Below are 23679 nucleotides of genomic sequence, written 5' to 3'. Positions count from 1 at the left end.
CGAACCCGTGTACCCTGCATTGGCAGGCGGACTCTCAACCACTGCGCCACCAGGGAAGCCCCAGGATAAAGCTATTTTTAAAAAAATCTCTTTTCCCTCTAAGAAAGAAAAAAGGCCAAATTAGTTAAAAGAAGGGGAAAAAATAAAAGGACAAACAAGCTTCTTTCCACTCATTAGTATAGTTGTTATTCTTTAAAGCCCAAATTCTTTCTTTTAAAACATCCATAAATTCTGAAGACCGTAATTCTGAAAGTCATCTGCAGAAACATGGCTAGAAGAGGAATAAAAATGGAAAGACCTGCTCAGATCCCTTAGACATCATTTAATCCCAACTTCTTCATTCTAAGTCTGAGTTAGAGGCCAAATTTGATCTTTCTACAGGTCCAGCTAGCTCCAGAAATCTGGAGAAAGTCCTCTCTTCTCTTATCCAGTCCCCTGCTTTTCACGTTTCTCAATGATCTCTGTAGACCCAGACTTGAAGGCACAGGGACCCTTTACCAACCTGAGAACACCTAAGAGACACATTAATTTAAGTCTGGTTTGGGACAAACTTGATAAGAAAGGTCATTTTCTCTGTCACCCTCTCCTGGCTGTAGTCCCAGTGTTACTCAGCACTCCCATGCCTCTTCTCGTCTGTTCTACAACCAGAACTAAGAGCGAACAAAAATTCTTTCTTTAGAATTTAGATAGAATAAATTTCAGACTTAAAGCTGACTCAAATACTGCCATCTCTGTGAAAACTTCCTGAGCAGTCCCTTGCCCTATTACTTCACAGACTGATTTACATGTACCCTTTTATACCCTAATTGAACCATATAAATCTCTCTAGTACTGTACTTATAACACTGTGCCAGAATTTCTGGCTTATTCAGCTCATTTTTATAAACTTCTTGGGAGTAGGGACAATATTTTGTTCATCCCTGAATCTTGAGTATTCAGCACAGCTCCTGGAAAGCTAGTATAAGTTAGTGGTTAAGTGCAGACTCTAAAAATGGGCAGAAGGCCTAAAGAGACATTTTTCCAAAGAAAACATACAGATGACCAACAGGCACATGAAAAGATGCTTAGTCTCACTAATTATTAGAGAAATGCAAATCAAAACCACAATAAGGAATCACCTTACACCAGTCAGAATGGTCATTGTTAAAAAGTCTACAAATAATACATGCTGGAGAGGGTGTGGAGAAAAAGGTACCCTCGTACACTGCTGGTGGGAATGTAAAATTGGTGCAGCCTCTATGGAAAATAGTATGCAGGTTCCTTAAAACACTAAACATAGAGCTACCATGTGATCCTGTAATCCCACTCCTGGGCATATACCTGGAGAAAACTTTAGTTCGAAAATATATATGGGACTTCCCTGGTGGCGCAGTGGTTGAGAGTCCACCTGCCGATGCAGGGGACACGGGTTCCGGGAGGATCCCACATGCCGCAGAGCGGCTAGGCCCGTGAGTCATGGCCACTGAGCCTGCACGTCCAGACCCTGTGCTCCACAACGGGAGAGGCCACAACACTGAGAGGCCCACGTACCGCAAAAAAGAAAAAGATATATGCACCGCTATGTTCATAGCAGCACTGTTTACAATAGCCAAGACATGGAAGCAACCTAAATGTCCACTGACAGAGGAATGGATAAAAAAGATGTGGTACATATATACAATGGAATATTACTCAGCCATAAAAAAGAATGAAATAATAATGTCATTTGCAGCAACATGGATGGACCTAGAGATTATCGTAATAAGTGAAGTAAGCCAGACAGAGAAAGACAAATATCATGATATCACTTATATGTAGAATCTAAAAAAAGTGATACAAATGACCTTATTTATAAAACACAAACAGACTCACAGACACAGAAAACAAACTTATGGTTACCAAAGGGGCGGAGGGGGAGAGATAAATTAGGAGTTTGGGATTAACATATACACACTACTATATATAAAATAGGTAACAACAAGGACCTACTGTATAGCACAGAGAAATCTACTCAATATCCTGTAATAACATATATTGGAAAAGAGTCTAAAAAATGAAATCAAGACTACAATAAGGGGAGAGAGGGGGAAGATGGTGGAAGAGTAAGACACGGAGATCACCTTCCTCTCCACAGATACATCAGAAATACATCTACACGTGGAACAACTGCTAAAGAACACCCACTGGACGCTTGCAGAAGACCTCAGACCTCCCAAAAGGAGAGGGGATTAAGAGCTCTGCTTAAAGGAGCTCCAGAGAGGGGCGCGAGCCGCGGCTAACAGCACGGACCCAAGAGACAGACATGAGACACTAAGGCTGCTGCTGTCGCCACCAAGAAGCCTGTGTGCGAGCACAGGTCACTAACCACACCTCCCTTCCGGGGAAGCCTGTGCAGCCTGCCACTGCCAGGGTCCCGGGAGCCAAGGACTTCCCTGGGAGAATGCATGGTGCACCTCAGGCTGGTGCAATGTCATGCTGGTCTCTGCCGCCGCAGGCTTGCCTCGCACTCCATGCCCCTCCCCCCCCCCGGCCTGAGTGAGACAGAGCCCCGGCCCCCCCCTCGGCCTGAGTGAGCCAGAGCAGCCCCTGAATCAGCGGCTCCTTTAACCCTGTCCTGTCTGAGCGAAGAACAGACGCCCTCCAGAGACCTACACACAGAGGCAGGGCCAACTCCAAAGCTGAGCCCCGGGAGCTGTGCGCACAAAGAAGAGAAAGGGAAGTTTCTCCCAGCAGCCTCAGGAGCAGCGGATTAAATCTTCACAATCAACTTGATGTACCCTGCATCAGTGGAATACCTGAATAGACAACGAATCATCCCAAATTGAGGAGGTAGACTTTGAGAGCAAGATTTATTATTTTCTCCCCCTTTTCCTCTTTTTGTGAGTGTGTATGTGTATGCTTCTGTATGAGATTTTGTCTGTATAGCTTTGCTTTCACCATTTGTCCTAGGGTTCTGTCCGTCCGTTTTTTTTAATTAAAAAATTTTTTTCTTAATAATTATTTTTATTATTTATTTTAATAACTTTATTTTATCTTTATTTTATTTCATTTTATCACCTTCCTTCTTTCCTTCCTTCCTTCCTTTCTTTTCTTTCTCTCTCCCTTCCTCCCTGCCTCCCTTTCTCTCTCTCTCTTTCTTTCTTTCTTTCTACTTTTTCTCTCTTTTATTCTGAGCCGTGTGGATGAAAGGCTCTTGATGCTGCAGCCAAGAGTCAGTGCTGTGCCTCTGAGGTGCGAGACCCAACTTCAGGACACTGGTCCACAAGAGACCTTGCAGCTCCACGTAATATCAAACGGCGAAAATCTCCCAGAGATCTCCATCTCAACACCAAGACCCAGCTTCACTCAATGACCAGCAAGCTACAGTGCAGGACACCCTACGCCAAACAACGAGCAAGACAGGAGCACAACCGCACCCATTAGCAGAGAGGCTGCTTAAAATCATAATAAGGCCACAGACACCCCAAAACACACCACCAGACATGGACCTGCCCACCAGAAAGAGAAGATCCAGCTTCATCCACCAGAACACAGGCACTAGTCCCCTCCACCAGGAAGCCTACACAACCCATTGAACCAACTTTAGCCACTGGGGACAGACACCAAAAACAACAGGAACTATGAACCTGCAGCCTGCAAAAAGGAGACCCCAAATACAGTAGGATAAGCAAAATGAGAAGACAGAAAAACACACAGAAGATGAAGGAGAAAGATAAAAACTCACCAGACCAAACAAATGAAGAGGAAATAGGCAGTCTACCTGGAAAAGAATTCAGAATAGTGATAGTTAACATGATCCAAAATCGTGGAAATAGAATAGAGAAAATGCAAGAAACATTTAACAAGGACCTTGAAGAACTAAAGATGAAACAAGCAACGATGAACAACACAATAAATGAAATTAAAAATACTCTAGAAGGGGCTTCCCTGGTGGCGCAGTGGTTGAAAGTCCACCTGCCGATGCAGGGGACACGGGTTCGTGCCCCAGTCCGGGAAGATCCCACATGCCATGGAGTGGCTGCGCCCATGAGCCATGGCCGCTGAGCCTGTGCTCTGCAACGGTAGAGGCCACAACAGTGAGAGGCCCGCGTACCGCAAATAAAAAATAATAATAATAAAAAAAATACTCTAGAAGGGATCAATAGCAGAATAACTGAGGTAGAAGAACGGATAAGTGACCTGGAAGATAAATAGAGGAAATAAATACTGCAGAGCATAATAAAGAAAAAAGAATGAAAAGAACTGAGGACAGTCTCAGAGACCTCTGGGACAACATTAAACGCACCAACATACGAATTATAGGGCTCCCAGAAGAAGAAGAGAAAAAGAAAGGGACTGAGAAAATATTTGAAGAGATTATAATTGAAAACTTCCTTAATATGCGAAAGGAAATAGTTAATCAAGTCCAGGAAGCACAGAAAGTCCCATACAGGATAAATCCAAGGAGAAACACGCCAAGACACATATTAATCAAATTGTCAAAAATGAAATACAAAGAAAACATATTAAAAGCAGCAAGGGAAAAACAACAAATAACACACAAGGGAATCCCCATAAGGTTAACAGCTGATCTTTCAGCAGAAACTCTGCAAGCCAGAAGGGACTGGCAGGACATATTTAAGGTGATGAAGGAGAAAAACCTACAACCAAGATTACTCTACCCAGCAAGGATCTCATTCAGATTTGATGGAGAAATTAAAACCTTTACAGACAAGCAAAAGCTGAGAGAGTTCAGCACCACCAAACCAGCTTTACAACAAATGCTAAAGGAACTTCTCTAGACAAGAACACAAGAGAAGGAAAAGTCCTATAATAACGAACCCAAAACAATTTAGAAAATGGGAATAGGAACATACATATCGATAATTACCTTAAATGTAAATGGACTAAATGCTCCCACCAAAAGACACAGATTGGCTGAATGGATACAAAAACAAGACCCATATATATGCTGTCTACAAGAGACCCACTTCAGACCTAGAGACACATACAGACTGAAAGTAAGGGGATGGAAAAAGATATTCCATGCAAATGGAAACCAAAAGAAAGCTGGAGTAGCAATTCTCATATCAGACAAAATAGACTTTAAAATAAGGACTATCAGAAGAGACAAAGAAGGACACTACATAATGATTAAGGGATCGATCCAAGAAGAAGATATAACAATTGTAAATATTTATGCACCCAACATAGGAGCACCTCAATACATAAGGCAAAAACTAGCAGCCATAAAAGGGGAAATCGACAGTAACACATTCATAGTAGGGGACTTCAACACCCCACTTTCACCAATGGACAGATCATCCAAAATGAAAATAAATAAGGAAACACAAGCTTTAAATGATACATTAAACAAGATGGACTTAATTGATATTTATAGGACATTCCATCCAAAAACAACAGAATACACATTTTTCTCAAGTGCTCATGGAACATTCTCCAGGATAGATCATATCTTGGGTCACAAATCAACCCTTGGTAAATTTAAGAAAATTGAAATTGTATCAAGTATCTTTTCCGACCACAACGCTATGAGACTAGATATCAATTACAGGAGAAGATCTGTAAAAAATACAAACACATGGAGGCTAAACAATACACTACTTAATAATGAAGTGATCACTGAACAAATCAAAGAGGAAGTCAAAAAATACCTAGAAAAAAATGACAATGCAGACATGACGACCCAAAACCTATGGGATGCAGCAAAAGCAGTTCTAAGAGGGAAGTTTATAGCAATACAATCCTACCTTAAGAAACAGGAAACATCTCAAATAAACAACCTAACCTTGCACCTAAAACAATTAGAGAAAGAAGAACAAAAAAACCCCAAAGTTAGCAGAAGGAAAGAAATCATAAAAATCAGACCAGAAATAAATGAAGGAAATGATAGCAAAGATCAATAAAACTAAAAGCTGGTTGCTTGAGAAGATAAACAAAATTGATAAACCATTAGCCAGATTCATCAAGAAAAAAAGGGAGAAGACTCAAATCAATAGAATCAGAAAAGAAAAAGGAGAAGTAACAACTGACACTGCAGAAATACAAAGGATCATGAGAGATTACTACAAGCAACTCTATGCCAATAAAATGAACAACCTGGAAGAAATGGACAAATTCTTAGAAATGCACAACCTGCCAAGACTCAATCAGGAAGAAATAGAAAATGTGAACAGACCAATTGCAAGCAATGAAATTGAAACTGTGATTAAAAATCTTCCAACAAACAAAAGCCCAGGACCAGATGGCTTCACAGGCGAATTCTATCAAACATTTTGAGAAGAGCTAACACCTATCCTTCTCAAACTCTTCTAAAATATAGCAGAGGGAGGAACACTCGCCAACTCATTCTACGAGGCCACCATCACCCTGATACCAAAACCAGACAAGGATGTCACAAAGAAAGAAAACTACAGGCCAATATCACTGATGAACGTAGATGCAAAAATCCTCAACAAAATACTAGCAAACAGAATCCAACAGCACATTAAAGGGATCATACACCATGATCAAGTGGGGTTTATTCCAGGAATGCAAGGATTCTTCAATATACGCAAATCAATCAATGTGATACACCATATTAACAAATTGAAGGAGAAAAACCATATGGTCATCTCAATAGATGCAGAGAAAGCTTACAACAAAATTCAACACTCATTTATGAAAAAAACCCTGCAGAAAGTAGGCATAGAGGGAACTTTCCTCAACATAATAAAGGTCATATATGACAAACCCACAGCCAACATCGTCCTCGATGGTGAAAAACTGAAAGCATTTCCACTAAGATCAGAAACAAGACAAGGTTGCCCACTCTCACCACTCTTATTCAACATAGTTTTGGAAGTTTTAGCCACAGCAATCAGAGAAGAAAAGGAAATCAAAGGAATCCAAATCGGAAAAGAAGAAGTAAAGCTGTCACTGTTTGCAGATGACATGATACTATACATAGAGAATCCTAAAGATGCTACCAGAAAACTACTAGAGCTTATCAATGAATTTGGTAAAGTAGCAGGATACAAAATTAATGCACATTCCTATACAATAATGATGAAAAATCTGAAAGTGAAATTAAGAAAACACTCTCAGAAAACACTCCCATTTACCATTGCAACAAAAAGAATAAAATATCTAGGAATAAACCTACCTAAGGAGACAAAAGACACGTATGCAGAAAATTATAAGAAACTGATGAAAGGAATTAAAGGTGATACAAATAGATGAGATATACCGCCATGTTCTTGGATTGGAAGAATCAACATTGTGAAAATGACTCTACTACCCAAAGCAATCTATAGATTCAATGCAATCCCTATCAAACTACCACTGGCATTTTTCACAGAACTAGAACAAAAAATTTCACAATTTGTATGGAAACACAAAAGACCCCGAATAGCCAAAGCAATCTTGAGAACAAAAAATGGAGCTGGAGGAATCAGGCTGCCTGACTTCAGACTATACTACAAAGCTACAGTAATCAAGACAGTATGGTACTGGCACAAAAACAGAAAGATAGATCAATGGAATAGGATAGAAAGCCCAGAGATAAACCCATGCACATATGGTCACCTTATCTTTGATAAAGGTGGCAGGAATGTACAGTGGAGAAAGGACAGCCTCTTCAATAAGTGGTGCTGGGAAAACTGGACAGGTACATGTAAAAGTATGAGATTAGATCACTCCCTAACACCATACACAAAAATAAGCTCAAAATGGATTAAAGACCTAAATGTAAGGCCAGAAACTATCAAACTCTTAGAGGAAAACATAGGTAGAACACTCTATGACATAAATCACAGCAAGATCCTTTTGGACCCACCTCCTAGAGAAATGGATATAAAAACAAAAATAAACAAATGGGACCTAATGAAACTTCAAAGCTTTTGCACAGCAAAGGAAACCATGAACAAGAGCAAAAGACAACCCTCAGAATGGGAGAAAATATTTGCAAATGAAGCATCTGACAAAGGATTAATCTCCAAAATTTACAAGCAGCTCATGCAGCTCAATAATAAAAAAACAAACAACCCAATCCAAAAATGGGCAGAAGACCTAAATAGACATTTCTCCAAAGACATACAGATTGCCAACAAACACATGAAAGAATGCTCAACATCATTAATCATTAGAGAAATGCAAATCAAAACTACAATGAGATATCATCTCACACCGGTCAGAATGGCCATCATCAAAAAATCTACAAACGATAAATGCTGGAGAGGGTGTGGAGAAAAGGGAACACTCTTGCACTGCTGGTGGGAATGTGAATTGGTACAGCCACTGTGGAGAACAGTATGGAGGTTCCTTAAAAACTACAAATAGAATTACCATATGACCCAGCAATCCCACTACTGGGCATACACCCTGAGAAACCATAATTCAAAAAGAGTCATGTACCACAATGTTCATTGCAGCTCTATTTACAATAGCTAGGACATCGACAGATGAATGGATAAAGAAGATGTGGCACATATATACAATGGAATATTACTCAGCCATAAAAAGAAATGAAATTAAGTTATACGTAGTGAGGTGGATGGACCTAGAGACTGTCATACAGAGTGAAGTGTAAGTCAGAAAGAGAAAAACAAATACTATAGGGTAACACATATATATGGAATCTAAAAAAAAAAAATGGTTTTGAAGAACCTAGGGTGGGGACAGGAACAAAGACTGAACCATAGAGAATGGATTTGAGGACACGGGGAGGGGGAAGGGTAAGCTGGGACAAAGTGAGAGAGTGGCATGGACATATATACACTACCAAATGTAAAATCGCTAGTGGGAAGCAGCTGCATAGCACAGGGAGATCAGCTCAGTGCTCTGTGACCACCTAGAGGGGTGGGATAGGGAGGACGGGAGGGAGACTCAAGAGGGAGGAGATATGGTGATATGTGTATATGTATAGCTGATTCACCGTGTTATAAAGCGGAAACTGACACACCATTGTAAAGCAATTATACTCCAATAAAGATGTAAAAAAAAAAGAGTCTAAATGTAATATATATTTGTATGTATATATGTATAACTGAATCACTTTTCTGTATACTTGAAAGTAACAGCATTGTAAATTAACTATACTTCAATTAAAAAAAAAGAGCAGACTCTAGAGGCAGACTGCCTAGAATCCAATCTCAGCTCCTCCTTTATTATGTGAGAGACCCTGGGCAAGTTACTTAACTTCTTTGTGCCTTAGTTTTCTCATTTGTTAAATGGGGATAATTATAATACAAACCTCATAGTGTTGTGAGGATTACAGGAAATAATGTACATAAAGCACTTAGAATAGTGCTTGGCTTATGGTGAACTCTTAAGAGATGTTGGCTAGTATATTTATTAGGAATATGTACTCAAATTATTGTTAAAATGCTTGGTACTGCTGGAGGTCTACACCCACAGACTGTTGTGGCTAGAAGAGTAGCCACAGATTAAACATTCACAATCATCTTCTTTCATACTACTTTTCACTTTACTGTATCGCATGCAACTATATTGTAAATTAAATATTCTGCTGTAAGACTAAAAAAATTATCACTGTATTCTGAATTCCAAAGAGTTGACCTATGAACTTTTGATATGCTGGTACACAGCTCATTCATACATTGAGAAGCATTTGTATTCTACTAAAAAATGGTTGATAAGACTATTTGAATGATAGACTGAGGAAAAATTTCCCTCAGAGAAAGATCTGATTTTCATGATTTATTTATGAGCCCCTTTTTTCTTGTGGCCAGTTTAAAATTAACTTAGAATGTAAATTAGAGATATTTGACGACAGGAAAATCCTGGTGATTGCCAAGTATGATAAAAGGTATGACTAACATATTGACTTTGGAATTGCAACACTATCTGCAAATCAAAAAAAAAAGTATTAATCTCTAACAGTTTTCTGCACTTTAATGATCAGTCTGAAAGGTCAGATTCAGAAGTACTAATTAATGCCTTTTAAAAATCACTCCTAGATCATGTATTTTTTTTTTTTTTTTTTTTTTTTTTCGCAGGCCTCTCACTGTTGTGGCCTCTCCTGTTGCGGAGCACAGGCTCTGCACACGCAGGCTCAGTGGCCATGGCTCACGGGCGTAGCCGCTCCGCGGTCTTTGCGATATGTGGGCCTCTCACTGTCGTGGCCTTTCCCGTTGCCGGACGCGCAAGCTCAGCGGCCACGGCTCACGGGCCCAGCCGCTACGCGGCATGTGAGATCCTCCCAGACCGGGGCACGAACCCGCATCCCCTGCATCGGCAGGCGGACTCTCAACCACTGCGCCACCAGGGAGGCCCTAGATCATGTATTTTAAGCAACAAAGTATCACTCAACTTTTCCCTTCATTCTCCACAAAATATGAAACAAAAAAAGCACTGTTTTGTATAGTTTTTACAGAATAATTGTCAAGGTTACATTTACAACATCAAAGGAGCTTTATATCACCATGGACATTCTACCATGTATAGTATTTCCAGTACTATTCTACCTATAAGCCACAAATGATAGCAAACTTGAGCTACAGGGTGTAAAGGGAATTGCAAGTTAAATGAGTTTGGTTTTGGGTGTTACATATCTTCTTTTAATAAGAAGATATATGTAACTCACCCTGAGAGCTAACTTGGTTTCATCAGGGCAAGACTTTGAACCTACCTGACAATGCGGTAGAGAGAAGACAAAATTAGCTTTAAAAAGTGCTGACATCAAGTCATGGGTGACTGATTTATAAGGAATTATTGAGGGCAATTAAATTTTTATTCTATTATTTTTATATATTTCTATTTTTATAAAATTTTAATTAATTAATTTAGGCTGTGCCGGGTCTTAGTTGAGGCATGTGGGATCTTCACTGCGGCATGCGGGATCTTTAGTTGTGGCATGTGGAATTCTTAGTTGTGGCATGCAGATTCCTTAGTTGTGGCATGCATGCAGGATCTAGTTCCCCGACCAGGGATTGAACCTGGGCCCCCTGCAATGGGAGCACAGAGTCTTACCCACTGGACCACCAGCGAAGTCCCTATATTTCTATTTTTTAAAGTGATGATTATTTCCTAAAAAGTCCCTTGGTGTCCCAGGCAAAGAAAGACTAGGTTTAAAACAAGGTTATTAAGATAATAATAAAGTTTTTTTTTTTAAACCTTTAAACATGTACTTGGGTCCTTAAAGTTATAAATCCCTAAAAGAGACAAGTACTCTTTAATAACCCTTTTAATGACTTTTGGAAAATTCAAGGTGAAAACATCTAAGGATGGAATAAGAAACTACAGATTTATTACTATCCACATTCTGCTTTGTAGAGGCAAAAGTGGAAGAATAAAACTAAAAGAAACCCAACGAACATATCACATTTTGTTTCTTAGATTTAATTAAATCAAAGTCAACTCTCATCTTTAAGTATACATAATAAGAGTCAGTTTCTCAGGGAAAAAAAAACCCCAAACAGGATACTAAGATAAAAAGAAATCCGCTCTGCCAAGAGTGTTCTAGTTCCGGAAAGTGTTTGGTTGAGTGTTTGGTTGAAAGCATTCTGGTCTCCTTTCCCACAGTCTTTCAGCCAAGAAAAGAGCTGGTTGATCTTTCAATATGGCCCTCTGTATCGGGACAAGAAAGATTTAATTCTACTTTAGTACTTTAAAGAGATGAGTACAAAGATGTCAGCCTGATGATCTAAAGGGTAGGTGATTCTGGAATTCCTTAATATTGAGTTCCTTAATATTTAAATTAAATTAACCCTCATTTTTTTGCTCTACTCTTATTGGCAGATGGGAATAATTAGCATAGTTCTTTATGCTTCCCTGTTATCTTTCTTTCTGACTGAACAAATCTAGTTAAGTTCAATATTTTTTTTCTTGAAGACTAGGAATGTAAGACAGTTACTGTTACCCTTTGAACTATATCTAATTTACCTTCAGATTATTGATACTTATTCCATCTTAAAATGTGATAATCTTGTTGGTTATGCAATAAGCATGCGAACCCCCAAAACTAATAAAAAAGATCATATGCTACAGGTTGGAATTCCATTAGATGATACTCTTTCAGTTTCCTTGTTGCGTATTCTGGAGTTGGTTTCTTCCTTCTTGTATAAATTAGCTTTTGCTTTTCTTTGACATAATGACAGCTCCTTTTTCTCCTCCCCCCAAATTAAAATTAATCATAATCTTTCAAAGAGTTCTGTATTACCTTTCATTTTTGACTGACATCCTACTTGCTGTAGTCCTCAAGAAATCAATGAATATATTAACTGAAATTAGACTTGGCACCTGTCTCCAAGGAACTCAGCTAGATAGTTCTTGGGAGACTTAGATGGAATTTTTAATAACTTCAAAAGGGATTAAAAAAAAACTGTGCATTCTTTTTTTGACATTAAGCCATTACGATTTATTAAAATGCATGTATATGTGGCTCTTATATGCATATGAAAATTTAAGTATTTAATTAAATAGTTCATAATTTTATTCCAAGTCATTATAACTCCTTTTCCCAACAGCCTTAAACACAAAGGTATTTCACCATATTGACTTATCTTTTCTTATAAAACTGCATTCTTAAGTCATTCTTTCAAACCCATGCTTTTTGAGTTCCCAAATAAAGACATAAGGGTAGAATAAAACAAATACGACCAGAGATAAGAGCATTAGAACACTCTAAAAAAATCTAACAAGTTAATGATTGTTATGAAAAGAAACTAAACGGCTAGTTTAGGTAGTATCTTATCAACACAAAAGAACAGTGTATTTCTTCTCAGCCACAACATTCAACTTGAAGGGCAAAGGAGCTGGAAAAACATGGTGCTGAAGAAGGGAGACTATAAATATTCAAGACTTTTTTTTGGTTTGTTTCTAAATTTCAGAACATTTTGTTTTTCTTTAGAGCTCTAAATAAGTCAGGTACAGAAACCTCATCTCAGACTAAAAGTAGTAACAACCAGATGATGAATAGAAAAGAGTTTAGTCTGAAAGAGTGAGTTGGAATCCTGGTTGTACTATTTAATAGCTCTGCAACTTTTATCTTTTCGAATTTCAGTTTCTACCTCTGTAACACCAGTATAATACCGCCAAATAGGGTTGGCGAGAACTAAAATAAAGAAGGAATGTAATATCTGTACAATGCCTGGCTCATAGTAGGCATTTTTTTTTTTTTTGTGGTACGCGGGCCTCTCACTGTTGTGGCCTTTCCCGTTGCGGAGCACAGGCTCCGGACGCGCAGGCTCAGCGGCCATGGCTCACGGGCCCAGCTGCTCCGCGGCATGTGGGATCTTCACAGACCGGGGCACGAACCCATGTCCCCTGCATTGACAGGCGGACTCTCAGCCACCGCGCCACCAGGGAAGCCCCCATAGTAGGCATTTGATAAATTTTCATGGACTTTTCCCCCTTCCCTAACCACTGTGGAAATCAAAATTGACAGATAAATAGTGTTCTCTTCACTCTCAAAGCTATTGTGGTGAGAAAAAGATAGAAATAACCAAATGGAGCTATAAGTCTCCTCGATCTAAAATTTTAAAGTAGATAAGTAAGTAGTGAAATAAAACTGGTAAGAGATAAATAGAAAGAATGATGGAACTATAAAACCCATATGAAAGCTAAGATACTGTTAATCATTCCTATTTTCCTCTTGGCTGTGATGATATTATATTTCATATTCAGTGAGGGGATAAATTACCCAAACTTCGAAAAGTAAAATTAAAAGTGTTTCACAAAAACAAAAACTGCTTCCATTTTCTAGATGTTTTATCAGAAAAATATTTCAAAATGAAAGTAAGGCCTTTCAGTCATTCATCTGAGATGACCTGTTTACGTGTCTACTACATGCCAACTGTCATACTAAAGGGCAGAGGGTATACAAAAGAAGGTGAAAGAATCTGTTAAAGGCATAGTACATGCCAAGTGTTTCAGGCATGCACCACTGTGTTAGTCACCAACTGGGTGACAAATAGCAGAAATTTATTTTTTCACAGTCCTGGAGGCTAGAAGTCCAAGAACAAGGGGCCCCTCTGGGGCCTCTCTCCTTGGCTTGCAGTTGGCTGCCCTCTTGCTGTCTCTTCACATGGTTGTCCCTCTGTGTACGTACACCCCTGGTGTCTGTGTCTCTTTGTGTGTCCAAATTTCCTCTCCTTATAAGGCTACCAGTAAGACTGGATTAGGGCTCACCCTAATAGCCTCATTTTAACTTAATCACATCTTTAAAGGCCCTATCTCCAGACTGGGGGTTGAGATTCAACATAGCAATTCTGGGGGAAGACACAATTCAGCCTATAAGAAACATCATCTCACTTAATCATCACCGTGTTGTATAAGTGAGGATATAGGCTTTGAGAGAATAAATAACTCATCGAATGTCAGATAGCCAGTAAGTGGTAGAAGGAAAATTTTAACCAAGGTCTCGTTATGAGTACACCAAAGCCTTTGTTCTTTCTGCTATTCACACCTCCTCAAAGAATTACACATCTAGTTGGGAAGACATAGTACTGACTGATGAAACTTTAAATATGGGGCTTACTGATAAGGAGGCACTTATTCACTGAACTTGTGTATTATATGGAAAGAAGGGACTCAGGATTAATAAACATTTATGTAATAAATAGAATATTTATTACATTTTAGGCTGGGTTCTTTCACAAAAGAGTCTATTGGTTCCCTTACAGGAGGAACTGCTGATTGTCAAACAGAACAGTCTTGGTATGTCTTGGCCCAAAGCCTACAGCTGATCCAAGTCAATGTCAAATACAAGAGGGTTTTCTAGAATAAATATCTTAGATATACTCTTTTAGATCTCTTTTCTTCTGCATTTGGGTGTAGGTTATGTGCAGGTATACATGTATGAAATTCCTAATCTGCTTTATAACATTCTACATTTATCGTTTAAAGTTTAAAAGTACCATTCTAGCTTGTGCTTTATTCTCTAACTACATTTGATGGATGTATACTATATGTTAAATTGTAATTACATAATTAATAAGTTAAATAATTACACTCCTAGATTATGTTATAACGCTTCCAAAGAAGACCATTACAGGTATGCATACTAAGGCATATGTCTAGAATCCTGGTACATACCAACTCTTACACAAAAACTGTTGGGACTCCTCAAAGCTGGAAGTGAAACTCCCATGTGAAAGATGTCCTCCTTATACTACCAGGAAAGAAACAAAGAGAGGCAACTGTGGACAAGTAACTAAAATATATGGGGGACTAAAGGAAGATAAGAATTATTTTAACAAGATCTGTTTGTACAAATTACTCTCCACTTTGACTCCCCTTTTCTGGTGATAAGGATGCAAACTTCACAAAGCTAAGGTGCCTCTCTTTGTTCAATTTAGTATATAAACAATTAGGCCTAGCCACTCCTTTGGGTCTTCATTTTCCTATGGGGATTCTCATGTATCTGTAAAAATCTGTATACTTTTCTCTTGTTAATCTGTCTTACGTCAATTTAAGACTCAGGCCCAGGTGGGGACCCTAGGAGGGTAGAGGTAAAGTTTTGTGCCCCCTGCACTATATATATAATAAATATATAGTACTTACCATGTATTATAAGGGCTACAAGAGCCTCCTGAAGGAGGCTGAATTGTGGAAAACCATTATTTTGAGGTAAGTTCCTTGAATATTAATTATACCATTTCCAAAAAAAACAGTACAAAAGCACATTCCAAAGTTAGATCTGACTTTTAGTATGATTTATTCTTCTGCTTCTCTCCTAGAGAATGAATATTAAACAGTGTTCTTATCAGTAATGGGAATTCAGTTGTGATTTTTCAAACTGTCTCAACTGAGGGAAGTGGGTGGAAGAGGTGGGAGTAGTATATTAGAATCTCCAGGGAAAAACGGGAGAGCAGATAGAGAAGTAATATTCAGAGTTTAAAAACAAAGCAGTGCTTTTCTCCAATACTTTTACGTGTTTTTAGTCATAGGATTTAATGTTTTGAAATTTCAAGTAACATTAAGGCAGGGCATATGTTAACCAAAAACAGAGGTTGAGGAACACCAGCATAAGGGAATTTTTAATAATCAGAAGAAATCAGAGACTTCATTTTTTTGTCTCCAGACTAAAGTGCATATAGAGGGCATTTAATGAACGTTTTGAACTGAACAAACTCAGTAGCCAATTAACCCCAATTACTTACTTAATTCAACAAGTACACACATAGAAAAAGGTAATGCTCTTACAGAGTTGTGTCCAGGAACTGAACACCATGATGGTCTAAACTTTAAGTGGAAAAGTAAATCCCCAAACCCAGTATGACACCTTTGTAACTCTGAGCACATATATTTTTATTTCTGACATTTTGTGTTTCCAGCTGTTACTACCTTTGTAAACTTTCATAGAAAGAGCTCCTTATTATCCCCCTCTCCTTACCCTTTTGGTGCCTTCTACACAATAAACATCCATGCTCAGGTTGAGAACTGCTCTGACCCCTGAACTTCTTCTTCTTCAAGCTGAGTATCCAAAGACAACTAAGATTTTCAATTTGACTTTTTTGGCTTTCAGTCCCAGAACAAACTTAATGTAAGACATATTATTTCCTACCTGCTGTCTGGCTGTAGATCACCGATAAGGCTCAAACTAATCAGTCTCCGTGGTTGGAGGCAGATTGAAAGAATACTTATAGTACAGGCCCCTCCCAGCGGCTCTACGTGCATACATGATAGACAGTGCCCTGAAGTCCAAGGAATACCTACTTCCAGCTTGAGAACATCGTGCTGAAGTTTACGCTGAAATTCAAGGAAGTTTTTGATTGTCAGCTTCCCCTTGAGATCAGCTCCAAAAAAGTAGGTTGTGAGGGCTGAACACAAGCCAGACTTGAGGGTGTTACCAGTTGTAGAACGATCTCTGTGACGCATTCCCATGCTGGTTTGGGAGCGAATGATGCTCTGAACCTAATGGAGAAGCAAACCCCGTCCAGGAAAACATTACAAGGTGGAAAATATGGAAAAGTAAGAATAGTAACTGACTATCAACTGCTTACTGTTTGCCTACACTGTGCTACAATGCTCTCTTTCAATGCTCACAACAGTCCTATGTGATAAGCCCCATGATTATTCTCATTTTACAGATGAGGAATTTGAGGTACACTGCTAAATAACTTGCTTGACGTCAAGTAGCTAGCAAATAATTGAACTGGTATTCTAACACGCATGCTTGACACCTTTATAATTGGGATGCCTTTTAAAAATCTCTCTTTAGAAAAAAGTATGCATTTGTTTTAGGCTCAAAACCTCACACACAACATTAAAATAATCATCAACCTCACAGTAATACCTTCCATTATCTCAGGAGACTTTTAAAAATTTCACACTTCTCACTACTGACTCTCCAGTTGTGATGAGAGGCGGTATAGCTATAGGCAAATACTTGATATCACAGAGATATTGAGATAACACATTTATTAGAATGATAATGTGAAACATAAAAGTTGGTATGAAGTAATTCTCCAAGAGAAGATGGGGAGTTAGTTTAATCTTTGAGAAGTTTTAAATGAGCTTTTGAAAACAAACAACCCAATCCAAAAATGGGCAGAAGACCTAAACAGACATTTCTCCAAAGAAGATATACAGATTGCCAACAAACACATGAAAGGATGCTCAATATCACTAATCATTAGAGAAATGCAAATCAAAACTACAATGAGGTATCACCTCACATGAGTCAGAATGTCCATCATCAAAAAATCTACAAACAATAAATGCTGGAGAGGGTGTGGAGAAAAGGGAACCCTCTTGCACTGTTGGTGGGAATGTAAATTGATACAGCCACTATGGAGAACAGTACAGAGGTTCCTTAAAAAACTAAAAATAGAACTACCATACGACCCAGCAATCCCACTACTGGGCACATACCCTGAGAAACCATAATTCAAAAAGAGTCATGTACCACAATGTTCATTGCAGCTCTATTTACAATAGCCAGGACATGGAAGCAACCTAAGTGTCCATCGACAGATGAATTGATAAAGAAGATGTGGCACATATATACAATGGAATATTACTCAGCCATAAAAAGAAACGAAACTGAGTTATTTGTAGTGAGGTGGATGGACCCAGAAACTGTCATACAGAGTGAAGTGTAAGTCAGAAAGAGAAAAACAAATACTGTATGCTAATACATATATACGGAATCTAAAAAAAAAAAAAAATGGTTCTGAAGAACCTAGGGGCGGGACAGGAATAAAGACGCAGACATAGAGAATTGATTTGAGGACAAGGGGAAGGGTAAGGGTAAGCTGGGACGAAGTGAGAGAGTGGCATGGACATATATACACTACCAAATGTAAAATAGACAGCTAGTGGGGAGCAGCCACATACCACAGGGAGATCAGCTCAGTGATTTGTGACCACCTAGAGGGGTGGGATAGGGAGGGTAGGAGGGAGACTCAAGAGGGAGGAGATATGGTGATATATGTATATGTATAGCTGATTCACTTTGTTATAAAGCAGAAACTAACACACCACTGTAAAGCAATTATACTCCAATAAAGATGTTTAAAAAAATACAAAAAAAATAAATGAGCTTTTGAGAAAGAATAATCTGGGGGACTAGCAATCATGGCTTAACTATATAAAATGAGCTTTTTGAGGCAAGTCTATGATTGATATAGCAATTTTTCACAAGTTCCTGCAATCTTTTCTACCTCTTCACAAGCTAAAATAACAACTATTCAGAATAATTAAAATTGTGATATGTAAGGACAGATAATAAAGGTATATTATATAAATAAATAATATATATAGCCTTGTGGATAATGATTTTTAAATTGCCAAATTAGAAAAGCATAATACTTAAAAACTTAAGATTTGTAACAATGGATTTCCATGGTTAAATGTCTTTTATTTGTTTTATTTATTACCTATGACCATAAAAAGACTTATTTAACACAATTTAAAAGTCTCTGGCTCTAACAGGTAAAAGTCGCATAATGGAAAGACACAAGATGGGGAATCAGGACACACGGGGTCTAATTCTGTGGCTCTGCAATGAAAGCACAATTTATGCAGTTCATTTAACTTCTTTGGGCCTTAGTTTTCTCATTGGAAAAGTTCACGGTTAGAGATCATTGTCTCTAAGTCTCCTTATAACTCTAGGTTAATATCATAAATGCTTCTGATTATGATTTTTTTCTGGGTTCATGTTTTATCATGTAAATAAGATTTCTTGACATTTGTTTTTCATGCCCACAGAGACTTGAAAGATAGGCATACAATGGATTTTAAAATTATTTAAGTTGAAGTTTTTTAGACATTAAATTGAAATACAGGATAATCAGTACAGTGCTGCTTCTATTTGAAGGCAATACACAATTCATTTTCTCTGCCTGGGTGTGAGAACTGAAGAATTTTCCAATAGCAGTGAACCAGCATTGAGCATCAACGTCAAGACCTGTCATGATTTCAATTTTGTCTGTGCTATAATATTGCAGCTTATACCCTTCCTATGGTGGAAATGTGTATGTTACCTTCAAAAGTGTGGTGCTGAAGAGTATATGTGGAAATTTCATTCCCTTTCTTCTGTCTCACAACTCATACTTTCATACTAAAAAAACATTTCTGTCACAGCCTCGGGTGAATGTAGCCCAACCAGTTATGAGATTTCTTAAAAAATATCTTTTGCTAGGTTAGTTCTGTTTTATGATCTGCTATGAAATGGATTAAAGAAAAGGATCTGGGGGCTTCCCTGGTGGCACAGTGGTTAAGAATCTGCCTGCCAATGCTGGGGACATGGGTTCAAGCCCTGGTCCGGAAAGATCCCACCTGCCGTGGAGCAACTAAGCCCGTGCACCACAACTACTGAGCCTGCGCTCTAGAGCCCGTGAGCCACAACTACTGAGCCCACATGCCACAACTACTGAAGCCCGTGCGCCTAGAGCCTGTGCTCTGCAACAAGAGAAGCCACCGCAATGAGAAGCCCATGCACCGCAAATGCAGAGTAGCCTCCGCTCACCACAACTAGAGAAAGCCCATGTGCAGCAATGAAGACCCAGTGCAGCCAAAAATGAATAAATAAAATAAATTTATAAAAAAAGAAAAGAAAGGTCAGAGAAAACTTACACTATTTACAGTCGTGTAACGTTTTTTTAGTAATTTATGTTTATGCATGATCAAAGTGATTTTTGAAAAAGATGAATAAAAGAGTAATATTCGGTATTAGCTTGCTTCACACCACATTGACTTTGAAGATACACAATGATGAAATGTGTGTGTCCTCATACTGGTTCTGTTTAACTTTTTTTGTAAGCTTGACAAATTTACCGTCAAGAAAATACCTATTTAGCTGGAAATCAAAGTTTGAATGTTTTAAAGCTTAGTGTACTTTCAACTTAAAGAATTATTATATTGCCCAAAAATGTAGAACGTAGAACAATGAAGCAGAGAAACTTCTAATGAGAGCTATTCACTCCTGAACCACCTTATAATTATTTTTGTTCCTCTAAAGAGTTTTTACATCAAAATCCCTTGGGATCAATATTACAAGTTCCATCAGTTTAACAAGGCCAGTTATCAAGGGATCATAATAGATGCAATTAATACTCCCTTCTCCGTCAAGTGAGCAGCATGGTGGAGTGACTGCTCCAAGCCATTCAGCATTTCAACAGCAATGCCAAAAATGTTGGTGAGGATGTGGAGAAAAGGGAATCCTCAGGCACTACTGGGAATGTAAATTGGCATAGCCAGTATGGAAAACAGCATGAAGATTCCTCAAAACATTAAGACTAGAACTACCATACGATCCAGCAATTCCACTTCTGAGTATTTATCCAAAGGAAACCAATCACTATGTTGAAGAGATATCTTCAGCCCCCCCCACCATATTCACTGCAGCATTATTTACAATAGCCAGGACATGGAAACAACCTAAGTGTCCACTGGCAGATGAATAGATAAAGAAAATATGATACACACACACACACTGGAATGTTATTCAGACATAAAAAAAGAAGTAAATCCTGCCATTTGTGATTAACATGGATAAACATTGAGGGCATTATGCTGGATGAAATAATTCAGAGAGAGAAAGGCAAATACTATATGATCTCACTTATATGTGGAATCCAAAAGAAAGCTGAACTCACAGACACAGAGAACAGATTGTTGGTTGCCAGAAGTAGGGGATGGAGGGTGGGCAAAATGAGTGAAGGTGGTCTAAACTTCCACTTATAAGATAAATAAGCCTTGGGGATATAAGCATGGAGACTATAGTTAACAAAACTAAATTGTATATTTGAAAGTTGCTAAGAGAGGAGATCTTAAAAGTTCTCATCACAAGAAAAAAAACTATGTGTGGTGATGAATATTAACTAAATTTACTGTGGTAATCATTTCAAAGTATATACATAGGTCAAATTATGTCATACACCTAAAACAATGTTATATGTTAACTATATCTCAATAAAAATAAAATAGTTCTGTGTAAAATAAAATTAAAAATACCAAAATAAGTTCTATTTATAATCATTTGAGGCCACCTGGTAATACCAGTGAAGTGCAGAATTATGAAAAGTGAAGGTATTAGACGGACATAGCTTGCAAATTTGAATAAATATCTGTAGGGATTTTGAAATATTTGTCTCTATGCATTTCTTATTTAAAGATACACTATTCCTGATACTTTCTCCCACTTCCTTTTTGCCTCTTTACTCATTGTGAATACAAAAATGTTATCTCTCACATATATATTGTTTTCTGTTTTGAAACCACTTCTACCAATCATAATAATTATACCTGGAGAAATACCATGGCCCTCCAAGAACAGAAGTTTGATGGAAATGTAATCTCTTCCTAGGATTCAGAAGAAACTATATACTTTTATGGCTGGAACGTGCTACAGTAAAAGGCATCGTACCATTTTTCCTTCTCTTACAGAAATCCTTTCAGAACATATGTCATTCATCCTTGTATTCTGGAACTGCCTGGCGCAAAGGAGCTATTTAATAAATGTTGACTGAATGTATGATTGAATAACCGTAACTTAGCCTCTCAGCATTAGAGTTTAATTCATGTTGGGGAATCAGAGCAATGTTGACCTTAATAATATGCTTAAATAATTCCTTACATTTAGAGTAAAAACAAACAAAAAAACCTCACCTATTGAAAGTGGAGATAATTCTGAAAAAATGATACATTTGGTACTTAAAAAATTGGATAGCATCAGAATATACTGACCAAGGCCACAGCAACTCCAAGGCACATGAAAATGTGTTAAATATTAATGTATTCAAAGGAAATTTCCAGGAAAACTTGCCTGTTCAAACTCCTCCATGTCTACTTCTCCATCTCCATTCAAGTCAAACATCTTGAAGGCAATTTCAAAATTTCTCTGAGGAGCTGCAAGTTAGGAAGGAAGGAAGGACAGGAGGGAAGGAGGAAGAAAAAAGAAAAATATTTAGAAGGTATTGACCAAAAATAATCATTCCTTTAAGAAAAAAAGATAAACATTAAAATGTAATATCAAGTCACAGAATGCCACCATATGTATCTTAATCAACATTTTAGCAATAGTCCTTAAAACCGAAAGAGAATTTTACCATGGCCAGTAAAGATAGCACTTGTCTATCTTTGTGTTTCAACACTCTCTTTTTAAATACTTCAGCTTTGCTTTCTTAGAAACCATCCTCTTAACTGAATAATATTAACGTTGTTCTGTTACTTAAATATAATGTTATTTATCTGGGCATGAAAGTCTATTTGGGGTGAGATATACTGCTGCAAAGTAAGAAGCTAAAACTCTAAGTCTTTGTCTTGCCTTTTTAAAACAAGCTAGCTTTCTACTTTTTTTCTAATCTCTCCATTGTAATTACAATTAGCAGTTCAGTGGATATCATTCTGCCAATAGGTTATTATCTACACCGCTCTACTCAATGTCACTATAGCTCTGTGGTAAGGCAGAAAAGCACACTGTCAGCTACCCAGCCCCCTATTTTAACCATGTCAGCTGGGTACACAAATTACTAAGCAAAGTACATTTAAATGTTTAAAAAACAAAATGAAAAGTGCAAAGCTTGAGAAGACAGTATATTTTTTTCCCCTTAAGTAAATGATGAAAGTGTTTCAAGACTTCTTTAATGTTCCTAGGTTAATCAAAATAAAATTAATACATTTGTGCATTAGGATAAAATATAAATAGAACAGCCCTCCTTCCTTACCAATGCTAAACGTTCTAGTAAAGAAAACTAGGGACTTCCCTGGCAGTCCAGTGGTTAGGATTCGGCGCTGTCACTGCAGGGGCCTGGGTTCGATCCCTGGTTGGGGAACTAAGATGCCACAGGCCACGTCGCGTGGCCAAAAAAAAAAAAAGAAAACTAAGTCGTTTACCTCCTTCCTTTGGTGCTTCAAATTTATATAGCTATAGAGAATAAACCAAAATAAAATTTCCTACATATCCTAATACTACTGAATTAAATTTTCAGTTAATATCACTTTTAGTAAAAACAAAAAACAACAATTAAAGATTATATGTAGACAAAAGAGTAAAAAAGGGCTTAGTGTATTATGCATTGCTGTAGAGTCCGTATTCCCATCATGCTCATGAATAACACTTTCTAGGCTTAAATTCCATTTTCAGCTAGCTAGCCAACTAAGTGGGTAAGTTCCTGGTTTTTAGTTGCCTGGGTGAATCATGCGCTTGTCAGTTTCCAATTGCCTGTTTCACTTGATAATGGCTTCCAACAGGTTTGCTCTTCTTAGGCCACTAGTATGATTGCTGAGAAGGATGCAGTGGGGGGGGGGGGG

General features: G+C 38.0%; 1 protein-coding gene across 3 annotated transcripts in view; it reads right to left on the bottom strand.

Annotated features, from left to right (window-relative positions):
• Window positions 1–23679, bottom strand: part of MICU1 (mitochondrial calcium uptake 1) — a 219321-nt gene that overhangs the window by 68827 nt on the left and 126815 nt on the right. For 2 of the 3 annotated variants that reach the window (XM_007454676.1, XM_007454675.1), the window contains exons 7-8: window positions 22193–22275; window positions 16639–16836 (exon numbers count right to left, since the gene is read on the bottom strand). In XM_007454676.1, coding sequence (XP_007454738.1) covers window positions 16639–16836; window positions 22193–22275 — 281 coding nt within the window. Of the gene's footprint in view, window positions 1–16638; window positions 16837–22192; window positions 22276–22518; window positions 22562–23679 lie in introns of those variants that run through there. The other variant, XM_007454677.1, reaches the window with a different exon arrangement.

The sequence above is a fragment of the Lipotes vexillifer genome, unplaced genomic scaffold, assembly GCF_000442215.2.
Source record: "Lipotes vexillifer unplaced genomic scaffold, Lipotes_vexillifer_v1.1 scaffold205, whole genome shotgun sequence".
NCBI lineage: Eukaryota > Metazoa > Chordata > Mammalia > Artiodactyla > Lipotidae > Lipotes > Lipotes vexillifer.
This window is presented reverse-complemented; position numbering and strand designations above follow the sequence as displayed.